This window comes from Phodopus roborovskii, unplaced genomic scaffold (assembly GCF_943737965.1).
Source record: "Phodopus roborovskii unplaced genomic scaffold, PHOROB, whole genome shotgun sequence".
Lineage (NCBI taxonomy): Eukaryota > Metazoa > Chordata > Mammalia > Rodentia > Cricetidae > Phodopus > Phodopus roborovskii.
This window is the reverse complement of record NW_026126514.1, coordinates 2,462,240-2,479,241: the sequence shown is the minus strand read 5'-3', so window position 1 is coordinate 2,479,241 and position 17,002 is coordinate 2,462,240. Positions and strand designations below refer to the sequence as shown.

The 17,002-nt window shown below is 42.9% G+C and overlaps 1 protein-coding gene across 2 annotated transcripts in view; it reads left to right on the top strand.

The window, feature by feature from the left end:
* Heatr5a (HEAT repeat containing 5A) overlaps positions 1-17,002 on the top strand; it is a 90,396-nt gene that overhangs the window by 57,854 nt on the left and 15,540 nt on the right. For both annotated transcript variants that reach the window (XM_051195820.1, XM_051195818.1), the window contains 8 exons: positions 9-190; positions 1,285-1,353; positions 3,582-3,761; positions 5,948-6,170; positions 8,164-8,409; positions 9,553-9,680; positions 11,518-11,665; positions 12,282-12,554. In XM_051195820.1, the coding sequence (XP_051051777.1) occupies positions 9-190; positions 1,285-1,353; positions 3,582-3,761; positions 5,948-6,170; positions 8,164-8,409; positions 9,553-9,680; positions 11,518-11,665; positions 12,282-12,554 (1,449 nt within the window). The remainder of the gene's footprint in view (positions 1-8; positions 191-1,284; positions 1,354-3,581; positions 3,762-5,947; positions 6,171-8,163; positions 8,410-9,552; positions 9,681-11,517; positions 11,666-12,281; positions 12,555-17,002) is intronic.

Sequence of the window (17,002 nt, the reverse complement as noted above, 5' to 3'; positions counted from 1 at the left end):
TCTTCTAGATGATTTTTTGGTGCTCCATCTTGCTGACCTAATTCGAATGGCTTTTATGGCTGCTACAGACCACAGTGACCAGCTCCGTTTGTCTGGCCTGGACACACTCTTGGTTGTTATCCGACGATTTGCAGATATTGCAGAGCCAGAATTTCCAGGTCATGTTATTCTGGAACAATATCAAGCCAATGTAAGCAATATCTGTTAGAACTCTCCTGGTTCTAATTACTATTAAACAACACTGATAAAAGTTGTGAAATCGTGTCATAAAGACTCACTCTTCTAGCCCATGGCCCTTAACATCAGTGCACAGAAAATACATGTATTTGTAGAACAAATCTAATAACTAGAATTTTATAAAGCCTCAAGTAAAAGAAAAATTATATATTTAAAACAGTAGCTTACACTGTTAAGGGTTTTTTTTATAATTAAAACCTTTTTAATTTACAGGAATAGAAATCTTTATTAGGAAAATCTTTTGCAAAATGTCTGACTTAGCTACATAACAGTAATCAGGCTGCATACATGCTTTACCTTCATTACTCCTAGATTAGAATGCTGCATGCAATCTCCTTCAGGAGTTTTTTCTAGATTTAGGAAAGGACCCAGTTTTATTCCTGGTTTTATGATTTTTTCTAACTGTGTTTAATTGTCCAGGGATGGAAGTAAAACCACCTATCTTGTAATGTATCTATTGATTGACAGGCAGTTTGTGACGCTTAGAAATAAGAAAACCCACTAGAACAGTTCCCTAGGTGGTTGGCCAGCTCTATCTCTTCTTCCCAGCAAACAAAGCCATTGTATGCATGGGGATATAGCCAAAGGAAGGGGCCAAAGTACATGGAAACACCATATTGGAACATACTGTAACAGCTTGGTCAGGCCAAGCTCTTATGTTTCTGCCCTTGCAGAACTACAGGCACAAAAAAACACAGTTTGGCAAGAAAATGGGGGATTCTCCACAATGACTTTACTCTGAACACCCCTCCCCCCACCTCTCTGATTGGTAACAAGTTGATTCTTCCCACACTCAGGTCTTTACAAGCAAAAGTCTTGAGATTTGAGTACCTGGTGTGGTTCCCTGGAGCCAGTTACTAGCTGCACAGCAACTCTGCAGACTGGGGGTGGGGGGTAGAGAGGGAGCTTCCCTGGAGGCAGAATGTGCTGCCACACAGGACAGACTGAAATAATGGTCCATGAAGCCTATCCCTAATGGATGATTTCCATCAGGTTAAAGCCATGCTCCCTTGTTGATGTTTGTTGAATCATGTGATTCCTTGTCAGGTTGGAGCAGCTCTTAGACCAGCCTTCACTTCAGAGACACCACCTGATATCACTGCCAAAGCTTGCCAGGTAAGTAGATACAAAGTCACAGCTTAAGTGACAGCCTTAGACAGGCACTTGGGGAGGTGGGGGTCAGGAAGCTTCCGTGAGTTCAAAGCCAGCCTGCGCTGCACACTGAGCTGCAGTCTCAAGGTTCTTCCTTACCGACACAGTCATATCAGCACGCCTTTTTCCTCTCCTTTTGACATTTGGGAACAGCCCTGCTTTTTACCCATGGTGTTCCAGTCTGTGAGAGCCCCTGTTACAACAATAGTTTATATTGGTGAGCTTGTCAGTGTTTCTTCTGTTCCTATTACAAACACTGCCACAGCTGTGTGTGGTGGTTCACCCCTCTAATCCCAGCACTCAGGGGAAGGTGGATCTCTGTGACTTTGAGGCCAGCCTGGTCTACAGAGTGAGTTCCAGGACAACCAAGGCTACACAGAGAAATCCTGTCTTGGGGGAAAAAAAAAAAAAAGAAAAGACATGGTAACAGGGTTCTGTATCAATAAATCTGTAACACTTAGAAAATGCATGTAGTGCTCCAGTACCAGCCACTGCTCCTGGACACCTTGGCCATAGCAAGTGAGTTGCCCCCCCATTGTGTGGTGACTGATTAGGACTGTGGTTTTCTGCCTCCTCCCAGAGTCACAAGAATGGATTTGTACTCCCTGTCAGTAGAAAGTGCAGCTTTTCCTAACTTACTGCCTTTGCAAATAAAACTAGGAAGTCCAAGAAAAGCTGTATATGGACAAGGGCAAAAAATATTTTTCTCTAGTAAGAGAGCTACCATGGCATCTAGAAAAGCACAGAATCCCTAAAAATGTAGTAAGCTTTAGGCATGGCAGATTTTACCCCTTTGGTTTTGTGTTGTGGTGGGTTTGTTGGTTGGTTAGTTTAGAAACAGGATCCCACTCTGCAGCCCTGACTGACTTGGGCTTACTATGTAGTCATTCTGGCCTCAAACTCACAGAGATCTTCCTGCCTCTGCCTCCTGAGTGCTGAAATTAAAGGCATCTACTAACATATCTAGCTTCCCTTTTGCTTTTCAGGGACTGGAACTGTTATAGCCCTGGCTGGCCTTAAACTAGCCAAATCTGTCCTGAAACTCCTGATCCAATTGCCTCTGCCTCTCTACTGCAGGGATATAGGCATAAGCCACTGCATTGCAAATATATATTGCTGCTTTTTGTGGTAGTCTTGATTTGTTTTTTAAATAAAAGTAAACCATCACTAGAAAGACCAAAATCTTTCTTATAGGAGTATAGCTCAGTTAAAAACACTTGCCTGGCATACTTGAGACTCTAGGTCCAATCCCTAGCACTGCAAAAAAATAAAAATAAAACCTTGTTTTGTTTTGTTTTGAGACAGGATCTCACTGTATAGTTCTGGGTGACCTGGAACTTGCTATGTAGACAAGGCTAGCCTCACAAAGATCCCTGCTGAGACTAAAGGCATGCACCACCATACCCAGCTTTCTGTGGGTTCTAAATGTTAAGTCTTTGTCTTTTAACTAAGTCATATCAGTTAACCACACAGTTTTCTTAATTTTAAGTAATGAGATAAGATACTCAAGATTGGAATGCTATTTAAAACATATTAATGCATAGTTTAATTTATGCATATTGATATCTCACATTCTTCATCTTATACACTAAAGGACACTGTTTTCTTTCTTCAGCCTTAGTCTCTGTTCTTTTTTTTTTTTTTTTTAAGATTTATTATGCATATATATGCCATTAGAGGGCACCAGATCTCATTATAGATGGTTGTGAGCCACCATATGGTTGCTGGAAATTGAACTCAGGACCTCTGGAAGAGTAGCAAGTGTTCTTAATCTCTGAGCCATCTCTCCAGCCCTCTGTTCAATTTTGAAGTCCTGGCTTTTGAGTCTTTGTCTGCTTCTTGGTTTAAAAACTAAAAAGATTTAAAAAGAAAAGAAGAAAAACACTAAAAAAAAAAAAGTATTTCTAGGGAGATGGCTCAGTGATTAAGAGCACTGTCTGCTCTTCCAGAGGACCTGGGTTCATTTCATAGCAGCTCACAACTGTCTGTAACTCCAGTACCAGGGGATCTGACACTGTCATACAGGCAAAACATCAATGTACATAAATACATTAAGTACATAAAAAATAAAATGAATGGTTTAAAAAAATTATTTCCGTGGCTAGGTTCCTGAGATTTGGGTGGGCTCTGCTAAACTCACTAAGAAGAACAACAGAATTTTTAAATCTAACTTTTGGTCTTCTTAAAATCAGGTCTGCAGTGCGTGGATAGCAAGTGGAGTTGTAAGTGACCTCAGTGACCTCCGCAGAGTTCATCAGCTGCTTGTCTCGTCGCTAACAAAAGTACAGGCTGGAAAAGAAGCCCTCAGCCCCCTGTATAACGAAAGTGCTTCCACCATGGAGATCTTGGCTGTGCTGAAAGCCTGGGCAGAGGTTGGGGCTCTTCGTTGACCATGGGAATTATGGGAGATATTAGACACCATAAACACTGCAGGTTGCAGATACAATTATACAGAAGTACTTTTGGCAGGGGAGGGTTTTGTTAGTATGTGTTTGTCAAGGATTGAACCCAGGTTCTTGATTGAACCAGGTGTGATAGGTAAGGCCTGTAACTCTCAGCCATTCTCTAGCTTTCCTTAAATTTTGGGGTTTTTTTTTGGTTGGTTGGTTGGTTGGTTGGTTGGTTGGTTGGTTGGTTTTGGGGTGTTTTGTTTTGTTTTGGTGGGGTGAGGGTTGGAGACAGGGTTATTCTATGCAGTCCTGGCTGTCCTGGAACTCCCTTTGTAGACCAGGCTGGCCTTGAACTCACAGAGAGATCACCTGCCTCTGCCTCCCAAGTGCTGGAATCAAAGGCATGCTCCGCCAACACCCTGCTGGTTGTTTTTTGCGGAGCTGGAGAGGTGTTTTGTTCTCTTTTTTGTTTGTTTGTTTTGTTTTTGAGGCAAGGTCCTCCCATGTAGCTGAGGCTGGCAGTGAAATTGTGATTCTCTTTCCTCCACCTCTCAAATGCTAACATCACCAACTGTGTCATGGTACTAAGTAACAGTCCATTTTCAAGGTAAACCAAAGAATTCCAAGCGAGAATTTTTTTATATATTAATTGACATTGAGCAAGCAGTCTAAAGAGTCAAGCAGGAACAGTTATGAATTAAAGAAACTGTGTAAGCATTTGGGAGGCAGAGGCAGGTAGATTTCTCTGAGTTCAAGGTCAGCCAGGGCTACATAAAGAAACCTTGTATTTAAAAGACAAAAAAAAAAAAAAAAACCAAAAAGAAAACATCATTTTCAAATAAAACTTTCTATTCAAAGGGTGTTATTTGTAATTTAAATCTCCTTATTTTTCATTAAATGCATTACCTTCTCTTAGTGTCCCCTCAGATAACAACTGATCAACATGTTCTGTGTAATAGAGGTCCCTAATCCCTGTCTGAAGTCCCTGGAGTCAGATACATTTAGAATTCAAGACTAAGGGAAAAATAATACAGTGTGTATTCTGTGTATCTGTCTTAAGAAGTCAGGGCAATAACAGGGACCCTATAATCAAGCATATTAGCATAACTGTAGTAAAGTATTTGAGTGTTCATACTCTGCTGTGTATAGAAACTGATTTAAATTTCCAATTTTGCCATTATTTTGACCTAACACAACATATATATTTCAGAGGGTTTTCATTTGTTTTGTTTCAAAGTCAGCTCTTTCAGGTTTTAGAGTTATAGAACTAAAGTTATTCTTTACTCCATGAATCTATTTAAGTAAACCTTTTTATAGTGGTTTGGTGGTAATTTAGCTAAGTGTATTTTCAGTGCCCACAGTTCGTTGTAAAATGTCTGTCTGTCTGCAGCTAGCTGGTGAGGTGAATTATTAGAATAACCTAGAGTTCTGTCGTTTGTAGCTGCCATGGCTATCAAAGTACATAGTGGCAGGATGTTTTCCAGTATTTATGGTCTCTGAGACATCTCAAGGGATTATTTTTTATTTCTTCTTAGAGTTATTTACTTAATTATCTTATGGGTATGAACGTTTTGCCTGCATGTGTAAGTGTACACTGTATACGTGCCTGTTTGTAGGGGTCAGAACAGGGCATCAGATACTATGGTACTGGAGTTACATGTAAGTTACCATGTGCCAGGTGCTAGGAATTGAACCCAGGTCCTCTGCAAGAGCAGCCAGTACTCTTTAATTGCTAAGCCATCTCTTCTTCCTCCCCAGAGATGATTTTTTTTTATCTTTCTACAATCTGTATGTTTATACATACATGCCTTCTTTTTTTCTTTCTTTAATAATTTTTACTAGTTATATGTTGTGAGTATGTTTTGAGTGTGTGCTGCCAATGTATGTGGTAGATGCCAGAAGAGGCCATGGGATCTGCTCACTCACCTTACAGGCAGCGGTGAGCCACTTGATGTGAGTGTTGAGACCTGAACTCAGGACCTCTGGAAGAGCAGCAAATGCTCTTAACCGCTGAGCCATCTCTCCAGCCCTATATGCCTTAGTGATACCACAGTGCATTTCAAGTTGGATGTTCTCAAAGGCAAGCCTACGTCTTGAGGAAAAGCTTGAAAACATTGTATTGTTTCACCAAACACAATATTTTTCTTCTACTTACAAACTGTTAACAGGTCTACATTATTGCTGTACAAAGACATAGAAGTCACAAACAAACTTTGAAGACTGCTATCAAACCAGAAGACAGTATGAGAAGTGGGTCCCCTCCGACTGATGGTCTTCTTGACTTAGTCAGTGCAGACCTGGGCACACTAAGCAGACTCTGGCTTGCTGCACTTCAAGATTTTGCTCTCTTAACTTTGCCTGCAGAGTTTGCCTCCCAACTTCCTGTTGAAGGTAAGAAGGTTTGAACTCACTGTGACTCACCTGCCTGTGCCTGGGATTAAAGGACACAGGTTTTTTTTTTTTTTTTTGACAACCAGAAGTTTTTAATTCCCCAGGTCATAGTCATCTGTCCTCACAAGATAGGATACTAAACCTAGTACTCACCATTTCTGCTGGTGTAGCTGGCCACTTTGCCCCAGAAATCCACCTCTTGAGTGCTAAGATTGCAGGCAGCCACCACGTCCACGCATCCTTTCTGTTTGTGTCTAGGGATGGAAGTCCAGCCCTTATATTTGCATAGTAGGTGCTCCACGGAGCCATCTCCCAGCTTCTTCTTAGATCTTCATATGTATGTTCTGGTACATATACATGTCCTACACATACTTTCTCACAGTCGTGTGTGTGTGCACGCACACACGCTTAATTAATACAGCCAGTCGCTTGTGATTTTATGTATTACCTGACAATGTTTTTAACTTAAGATCATAAATACCTATAAGCTTTGTAGCTTTATCTGTTAATTGAACATTAATGAGACTTATTTTGTAAGTAGAGGTAGGGATCTATCTTCTGACTACAAGGATTACTGTGCTGTATGTGTTAGACAGTGGGTAGCCACTCTTAATCTTTGTGTCCTCTCAGAATATCTTGACACTATTACCACTTCTTTGTTATCTGATCTACTTAGGGAAGAGGTTGAAGAAAACAAGGCAAAATGTTAATGTCAACTTTGGGACTGGATAATATATGTCAGTACTCATTTTAAACATGTGCATACTGTTTGTTTTAAAACATTTTATAGTCAACTGCCTAAAGGTGAAGAAACTGGGCTGAGCAGCAGGCTTAGTTAGCAAAGAGTTTATCTTGTATGCATGGGGACCTGATGCCTTTAAGAATCCACATAGAAAAGGCCAGGCCAGAGCACTTGACACCAGCTCTGGGGAGGCAGCCACAGGCAGATTCCCTGAGGCTCACAAGCTGACTCACCTATCCAACTTGGGGAGTTCCAAGCTGAGGAGAGATCTGTCTGGGAAAGCATGAGGTGGCTAGTACCTAAGGAATGATACACACATAGAAACACACAAAAGAATTAAACATCAAGGCCAGCGAGATGGCATAATGCCACCAAGCCTCATGACCTGAGTTAGTTCCTGTGACCCCATAGTGAAAGGAGTGAGCTGATGCCTGAAATTTGTGTTCTGACCTCTGTGTAGGCAGACGCCTTGGCACATGTGCAGGGCTAGAGTAGAACCTCAGATGTTGACATGTTCCTCACCTTCCCACCTTGAGCCAGGATCTCTCCTGGCTGACCCACAAGTTACTGGGAGTTCTCCTGTGTTCCTGTCTTAGTCTCCTGTCTCCCCATAGGAGCTCTGGGATTGCAGATGTGTGAGCTACCACATCCAGTATTACATGGGTTTGGGGATCTGAATTCAGGTCCTCAACTTTTATGACAAGTCACAGAGCCATCTTAACAATCCTTTCTCTAATTTTTTAGTTGTATTTTCCTCTCTCTCCCCTACCCCCACCCCGTGTGTGTGTGTGTGTGTGTGTGTGTGTGTGTGTATCTGTCTGTCTGTCTGTCTGTCTGTCTGTTTGTGTCTGTGTGTCTGTGTGTTTATTTGGGACTAAATAGCTGTGGGACCAGGCAGGACAGAAACTTAAGTCAACACCCAACAGACATCACCCCAGGAGAAATCTGACGTTAGTAACAGAATATTGATAGCTTAGCAACATGAGCAAATGACCAGCAATGTGGGGCACAGTAAGATGAGTCACAGACAAGCAAACCAGAGAAAAGGTCCATATATGTCGAGCCCAGGAACAGACAGCACCTCTGTGCTGATAAAGTCAGAAAGCACTGGTCTGGGGGGTGGGAGCTGCCTAGAGGGGTTATGAATGCACTTTGTGAACAACTGAGGTTAGCAACACCCTTTACCTGTGAAAGAGAGCACACTGGGAGGTTGTGTCTTCAGTGCCCACTGACTGCTTCCTCCTCTGGCAGGTGGTGCTTTCTACACAGCAGAGACCAGCGAAAATGCAAAGCTGCATTACCACAGCTCCTGGGCACTCATCCTGCACGCCGCAGCACTGTGGCTCACCAGCACAGGCTTCACTGACCCGGACGAAGGAGCTGCCAATCTCTCAAGGCCTGTAACTCCGACTTCCATGTGTCAGGGCTCATCGTCGTCTGGGGCTGCAGTCAAGTCGCCAGAGGATGTCTACACTGACAGGTTCCATCTGATTTTAGGTCAGCAAAAGAGCTTATAGTACTAGAGGGCTTATCCTTGAGTTGTACCTTACTGTCTGCCTGCTCCTGGTGAGGTGACTGCCACCTCATTCTTTGCTGGTTGTTAGTGACATCATTAATGAAACTAGGTATTTTATAAGGTTACAAACACGGCTCTGGGTTCAGTCCTCAGCTCTTGGGGAGGGGGGGGGTTGATTGATGGGAGAAGGGCGTTGTTTTGTGGCAGGATCTCAGTATGTATCCTAGGCTGGCTTGGAACTCCTGCCTTACCCCCAAGTCTGACATTACAGAAGTATGCTACCACTTCCAGCATTCCATAGTTTTGTTTGCTCTGTTAAATATGTATACGTGTGTGCCTGCTGTGTCTATATGTGTATGTGAGTATAGGTGCCCACTGTGGCCAGAAGGAGGCTTTGGGTCCCATGGAACTGGTGTTAGTGCCAGTGTGGATGCTGGGAGCTGAACTCAGTGCTTCTGAAAGAGCTATGTGTATAGCCAGGCATTGGTGGCACATGCACTCAGGAGGCAGAGGCAGGAGGATCTCTGTGAGTTCAAGGCCAGCCTGGTCTACAAGAGCTAGTTCCAGGACAGGCTACAAAGCCACAGAGAAAGCCTGTCTCAAACAAAAAAAAAAAAAAGAGCTATGTGTGCCCTTAACCACTGAGCCTTCTCTACAGCCTCAAAGGTTCCGAATTTCCTGGTATTAAAAAAAAAATAGGAATGTGCTGGCATGTTTTCAATAGATTGTTCCCAAAAGTTGTAGGTTTCAAGAACATATGCCCAATGGCTTCCTAAAAAGAAAATCAGGAGGTTACATGGTTAATAGCTGTTGCTGCTCTTCCAGAGGACCTGAGTTCAGTTCCCAGCACCAACTTCAGGCCACTCAAAATAATCACCTGTAAGTCCAGCTCCAAGGATTCAACACCCTCTTCTGATCTCTACATGCATGCACATATACACACACACACATACCTTTACAAGGTCAGCCTTTACATGTCACACAGACACACACACACAGATCTAGAACTGTATTATTATTTACCTGTACTATCTTTTGCGAAGTTGCTGTGTTTATCATATGGCAGTGGACGCATCTAGCACTCTGAACTGAGACTCTCAGAAGCCTCTTCTTTGCCTTTCCAGGGATCAGTGTAGAGTTCCTGTGTTCCCTGCGCTCAGATGCCACCATGGAGAGCCTCACCGCTTGTCTGCATGCGCTGCAGGCCCTTCTCGATGTTCCTTGGCCCAGATCTAAAATTGGCAGTGACCAGGTGATGGACTGAGCCTGAGCAGGTTTCTGTGGGCTTCATAGGACAGAACTGTATTCAGGTTACTGCAGCGAACAGAACTGAGCAAAGATTACAAAAGAAGGAGTGGCAGAGCAGTGTTCTCTGCCTTCTTCCATGCTGGAAGCACCTGCGTTGCTGTGTCCAGCACAGTAGCCATTGTTCTTGTGTAGTGACCATTTCTTTTCTGTGAACCCGTACTTTGCACTCATCTCTATCTTACTTTGCATTTCCTCCAAGAGACAATGTACTTGATGTATATCTCTTGTCTATTACAAAATATCCTGTTGTCTGGGTTCTCTTCCTGGTCTGGCTATGGTACAAGGATGACTGCAGAGTGTGGCACATCCTCTGACTTCTTAGAGGAAATGGGGGTTAGGGAGGCACTCTTAGCAGAGCGTATGATTTATCTTATCGTTAAGGCTGGTTTTAAATGAGTTCTGTGATTTCCTAAGTTCTTATTTAATCAGCACTATCTCTATTTAGGCTTAAAGCATTAGTTGGGGTTCTAGCTGAGTTGAATTGACATTGACTAAATTATAAACTGTGTTATGTATGATTATTTCCTTTTTCTTTTTTCTGGTGGGAGGGGATTTTTTTTAAGACAGGGTGTCACTAAATAGTCCTGGCCATCTTGGAACCCATTATGTAGACCAGGCTGGACTCAAACTCGGAGATATACCTACCTCTACCTCTGAAAGACATGTGCTTCTATGCCTGGCTATTTCAGCATGAGTTCAAACAGTTTTTTTGTTTTGGGGGTTTATATATATATATATGTGCTTGTGCCTATGTATATTTGCATGTTCCTGAGGGAGCCTTCAGAGGTAACTTCTGGAGCTAGTGGTTTAGGCAGTTGTGAGCAGCCCAGTTATAAGTGCTAGGAACCAAATTCCAGTCCTCCGCACCTCCTAAAAACTCTCCCTCTCCAACCCTCAAATTCACTCAAATTTTTCAAAAATAAAAGAAAGTGCCAGGTGGTGGTGGCACATACCTTCAATCCCAGCACTTGGGAGGGAAAGGCAAGTAGATATCTGTGAGTTCAAGACCAGAGCAAGTTCCAGGAGCAAGTTCCAGGACAGGCTCCAAAGCTACACAGAGAAACCCTGTCTCAAAAAAAAAAAAAAAAAAAAAAAAAAAAAAAAAAGAAGGAAGGAAAGAAGGAAGGAAGAAAGAAAGAAACAGAATAACTAATGAAAAAGAGAAGGGAGGCAGCTGGAGGGGTGGCTCATTGTTTAGGAACACTTGCTCCTCTCGTAGAGGATCCAGTTAACCACCTCCAAGAGATCTGATGCACTCTTAGTATAACTTCTCCTTCATTCTTTGTTAGTACAAGAATACATTAATATTTGTAATGGAATCGACATGTCAGCCTTTATGCTCTCTTGGTTATGTCTCCAGTATCATTTTAAAACTTGGATGAAAATGGTCTTTTGTCATAGTACCATCTCCCACCAAAATGAGCCGAGAAATGTTCTGAAATCGGATAAAATATTACAAGCCAGACATGGCGATACACCCCATAAGTTCCAGCACTGTGGGGACAGAGGCTGGAGAATCAGGAGTTTGAGTTCATCCTTTTCAAGTTTGAGGTCTGGCAGGACTACAACAAAAATAAGTGTTGATATATATCATTATTGCTCTGGCAATAAATTTATTTTTTAAAAAGAATTTATTAAATTCTTTTTCTGAATTTTGTCATGGCATTTAGCGTTGCTGTTTTTACATACACACATATACATACACACACACACACACACACACACACACACACACATACACATGTAATTTCCAATAGTGTCCACTCTGTGTTTTCTGACAGGACTTGGGTATTGAATTGCTGAATGTACTACACCGAGTAATTTTGACCCGGGAGTCCCCTGCCATTCAGCTGGCTTCACTTGAAGTGGTTAGGCAGATCATCTGTGCAGCTCAAGAACACGTGAAGGAAAAAAGACGAAGTGCAGAAGGTGAGTGCTAACTCTTAAGGACATAGCTTCTCCTTTTATTCCAGTTCTGGAAATGAAGTGGAGGGCTTCTACATGCTAGCAGGCACTGTACCACCCAGGCCTGAGCACACCGCAGTGCAGCAGTGTTGCTTTTGGAAGTACTGCTCAGGGTAGCTGGGCAGTCTTGATACTGTCATAACAAGGGCAAAGGGGACATGTGTACATAAAAGTAGGAGTGCAGAGGTAGGCACTGGCAGCAGGTGTGCAGCTTTCAGTGGCATCAGGGACCTGCGTTCTGATCACAGTGCCCAGACATTGCCAATCCGTGAGATGACAGTGTCACTGTTGGAGCTACTGCCATCAGGGTCCCATTTGTAACAGCAAACAGATAAGTTCAAGTTGGCACTATTCTAAAGCCGAATGGGTTATAAGGATTGTTTTTGTTTTGTTTTATCCATTGCAGCGGGAAGTCATAATAAAAACAGCCACCTTTAACTTCAGAACTGCTTTTTTCCTCCAGCTTTTCACACCTAACACTTGAGCCACTAAATGATTGCCCTTCCAGAAATGAACTAAATTGCCATCTACTTGAAGCCAAACAAGCAGCATTTCTCAAGCATTGTTCCCTGTCTTTTAGTTGATGATGGGGCCTCTGAAAAGGAAACCCTGCCAGAGTTTGGTGAAGGGAAGGACACAGGAGGACTTGTGCCTGGGAAGTCACTGGTCTTTGCAACCCTGGAACTGTGCGTCTGCATCCTCGTTAGACAACTCCCAGAACTAAACCCTAAGTTGACAGGTGGCCCAGCAGTAAAAGCTGCAAAGCCACAGACTCTGTCGGAGGAAGCAAGTAAACTGGTCGCGGCTGCCTTGGTCATCCTTGCTGAGCTGCCTGCCGTCTGCTCCCCTGAAGGTAAGCTGTGCAGTGCACTTGACCCCGAGCAATGCTCTCAGCCTTCCTATTGCTGCAGCCCTTAGTACAGCTCCTCATGCTGTGCTGGCCCCCAACATAAAATCGTTTCATTGCTCTTTTGTTACTTACTGTTATGAATTACAGTGTAAATCTGATGTGCTATCACCCAACGAGGCTGTGATCCACAAGTTGAGAACCACTGCACTAAAGGGTGGGAAATAGCCTAGTTGTTGTATTGAATGACTACAGTCCCAAACATTTGAGTCCTTTTTATAATCCCCTAAGATTAGTTTTACAGTCTAATATAATCTGTTTCACCAAAAAGACGAAAGTGAAGTACACAGCAAACATGCCAGCTGAATGCACTTTCTGTGATTGCTTTGTTATTCCAGTTCTAGGCATTAAACCCAGGCTTGGGGCATGCCAGGATGCGCCCTGACCAGCTCTGTAACATACTGTCTCTAACTGACAGTACATTAGAGCAAGTAGTAGCGCTTGGCCATTTTTTTCAGTGTACGATATCTGGAGGATAGTTCTGACTCCGCAATGACAAATATGTCATGACGCCCTGCTCGGTTGCAGACCAAATCCATTCAATTCTTTCAAATAGCTTTTAGGGCTCTGCTGAATCCACTGTGTCCCAGAAGGCTTCCTATTCATCCTGTTGTTTGCAGTCATTTGTGCTTTCTGAGAGCTGAAACGACCTAATTCTGGGTCAGGGAGTCCCACTCTGTCACCACATATGTACTGCTCAGAGAGCAACCGATGGGAAGTCGGTTCTTCCTAATCTGTTTGGAGGCAGTGTCTGTTGTTTCTGCTACTGTGCTGCATCCTACCACCTCCCCATAGGGTTGTTCAAATTACACGATCACCACTATGTCCAGCTTTTGTTACCATTCTAGGGATTCAATTTGGGTCACCAGGCTTCTACAGCCCATACTGCATGGAGCCAGATTTTTAAATGGTTTTTCTTCAAAGTTCAACTTCACTCTCACCATGTCAGAAGTTGTTTCCCTAGAAGCCTGCTCGTACTGAGTTTCTTTGCTCATATATATATAATTTCTATATAAAGATATGTAGTTTTCTCCAGCATGTGAATACATTATATGTAACTATTGCATATAAAAGATAACATGTGTGTAGATATATCTTATTTCCAGATAAAATATATATTCTGTACAAAACCTAGCACAGGAACTGAAATGATGGCTCAGTTGGTAAAGTGTCCTTCGTGCAAGCATGATAGTTTGTATCCCCAGAACCCTCATAAAAGCTGAGGATGGCAGTGTATATCAATAACTCCAGTGCTGCAGGAGAGGACGAAGAGATTGCTAAATATTGTGAGGCCGCCATCCCAACTGTTGATGACCTCCAGGTTCAGTGAGAGACTGCCTCAGGAAATAAGATGGAAAGAGGAGAAGAAACCCAATGTGACTTGTGGGCTACATGTACGCACATACACACACAAAGATATCTTTTAAATCTGTCACATGGTGTTGGTAAAGGTGCTTTCCACCGAACCTGACAACCCTGAATTCAATACCAGAACTAATTATTGCAAGTTGTTCTCTGACCTCTATATACACACCATGGTGTGTGGGTGCATCCCTACACATAATAAATAAATAGAAAAGACTTCTTATTTCACAGATAGAAGAACTGGGCAGTGGTGGTACACACCTTTAATCCCAGCACTCAGGAGACCGAAGCAGGGTTCTCCAAGTGTGAGGCCAGCCTGGTCAACAGAGTGAGTTCCAGGACAGTAGCTAGAGCTGCACAGAGAAAACCTGTCGAGGAGGAAAAAAAAAAAAGGTAGGTGGTAGACAGACAGACAGACACAGTTTTGCTAAGTAATAGCCAGGAAAATTAAACTTGTTTATTCCTGCCTGGTACTATAGGACTTCATGTTTTTGATATATATATATATATATATATCCAAGTCCATTTAAATGAAAACAAACATTTATAGACAATATTTGGGAACTTGGGCGTTGTTCTTTCCAAACTACTTCCTGCTGGTAAGGGGCGCTGTCATGGGGGATTCGAAGAAGATTCAGAATCCTGGCTGTAGTCTGTAAGGCTGCTTTGTCCAGCTGTTTTGAATGTAGGATCACCTGGTACTCTGTTTCAGGTGGTCTGGCATGATCAAACCACATTAGTCTGGAAGGAATCCACATATTTTCATTTTCTGTGGAAACAAAAATATAAATCCTTTTCCCCAGTAACTTGTCCTTGAACTTAAATTTTGGAGTCAAAGCAATTTTTTTAATTAATTTATTATTTTACATGTCAATCCCAGTTCCCTCTCCCTCCCTCCCTCCCTCCCTCCTTTCCTCCCTCCCTTCTTCCCTCCCTTTTACCCTCTCTGCCCTCTCACATGCACTCTAACCACCCTCCCATCCCACCACCCCAATCCCATATGTAGGGGAATGCCATACAGTGTTGGGGTCATGTAGGTCTGACAGGTCATGTGAAGTAGGGACTAGGGCTTCTCTCCTGTCTCTAGATTAAGGCAGTTAACCCTCCATGGGGGATGTGTTCACAAAGTCCTTTTGTGCACCAGGAATACATCCTGGCTCCACTGTCTGAGGTCCCTTAGACTGCTCAGTCCTTCTGGCTGAGACCCATATTCAGGGGGGCCTGAGTCAGTCCCATGCTGGCTTCCCAGCTATCAGTCTGGTGGCCTGTTAGCTCCTCCTTGTTCATGTAAGCTGTCTCTATGTGTTTCTGCTGCCTGGTCTTGTCCTCTCCATCTGCATCTGAGTTCTACTTCCACTCAGTGTTTATGTATGGGTGTTTGCTCCTGTTTCCAACAGGCATTAGTTGAGGGCTCCGTGGAGAAGTTAGTTGTTGATCTCACTCTCCAGGAAGGGCATTTATGGTAGCCTTTCCACGGAAGCTCAAATTGTTAGTTGGCAGCAGTCTTGTAGTTCTCTAGACCTTTCTTTGTATTCAATTTTATCTTCAAACCAATATTGGCTCCCTCTTTTATGCTCTCTCTCTCTCTCTCTCTCTCTCTCTCTCTCTCTCTCTCTCTCTCTCTCTCTCTCTCTCTCTCTCCTGTCTTCTATTCCTAACCAGGCTCAATCTTCCTGGTCACACGTTTTCCTTTCCTCCCCCTCATTTTCTCCTACTTCTCTCCCCATTCGCTGCCCCCCCACTTCCCCTGAGCTCTGGGGGACTTGTCCCTTCCCAGTTCTGTGAGGGACTTTATATGAATCTCTTAGAGTACACCTTGTATCCTAGTTCCTCTGGTGATGTGAATTACAGGCTGGTGATCCTTTGATCTAGGTCCAAAATCCATATATGAGTGAGTACATACTGTGTTCCTCTTTTTGTGACTGGGTTACCTCATTCAGGATGGTTTCTTCAAGTGCCATCCACTTGCCTGTGAATTTCAAGATTCCATTATTTTTTTCTGCAAAGTAGTATTCCATTGTGTAGATGTGCCACATCTTCATTAACCATTCTTCAATTGAGGGGCATCTAGGTTGCTTCCAGGTTCTTGCTATTACAAATACTGCTGCTATGAACATAGTTGAACAGATGTCTTTGTTGCATGGATGTGAGTCATTTGGATATATGCCTAAGAGGGGGATTGCCAGGTCCTGTGGTAAACTAATTCCCATTTTCCTGAGGAACCGCCATACTAATCTCCAAAATGGCTGTACGAATTTGCACTCCCACCAGCAGTGAAGGAGTGTTCCCCTTTCTCCACATCCTCTCCAACATGAGTCATCATTGGTGTTTCTAATTTTAGCCATTCTGGCAGGGGTAAGATGGTATCTCAAAGTTGTTTTGATTTGCATTTCCCTGATATCTAAGGATGTGGAGCATTTTCTTAAGTGTCTTTCAGCCTTTTTGATTTCCTCTATTGAGAATTCTTTCTTCAGTTCTGTACCCCATTTTTTAATAAGGTTATTTGGTGTTTTGTTGACTAGTTTCTTGAGTTCTTTGTATATTTTGGAGATCAGCCCTTTGTCGGATATAGGATTGGTAAAAATCTTTTCCCAGTCTGTGGGCTGCCGTTTGGTCTTGTCCACTATGTCCTTTGCCTTACAGAAGCTTCTAAGTTTGAAGAGGTCCCATTTATTAATTGTTTCTCTCAGTGTCTGTGCCCCTGGAGTTATGTTCAGGAAGCAGTCTCCTATACCAATTTGTTCAAGAGTACCTCCTACTTTCTCTTCTAAGAGGTTCAATGTGGCTGGATTGATGTTGAGGTCTTTGATCCATTTGGACTTGAGTTTTGTGCATGGCAACAGACATGGGTCTATCTGCAGTCTTCTACACACCCTCATCCAATTGTGCCAGCACCATTTGTTGAAGATACTGTCCTCGCCCCATTGTATTCTTTTAGCTGTTTTGTCAAAAATCAGGTGTTCATAGGTGTGTGGGTTAATATCAGGATTTTCAATTCGATTCCATTGGTCTACCTGTCTATTTTTGTG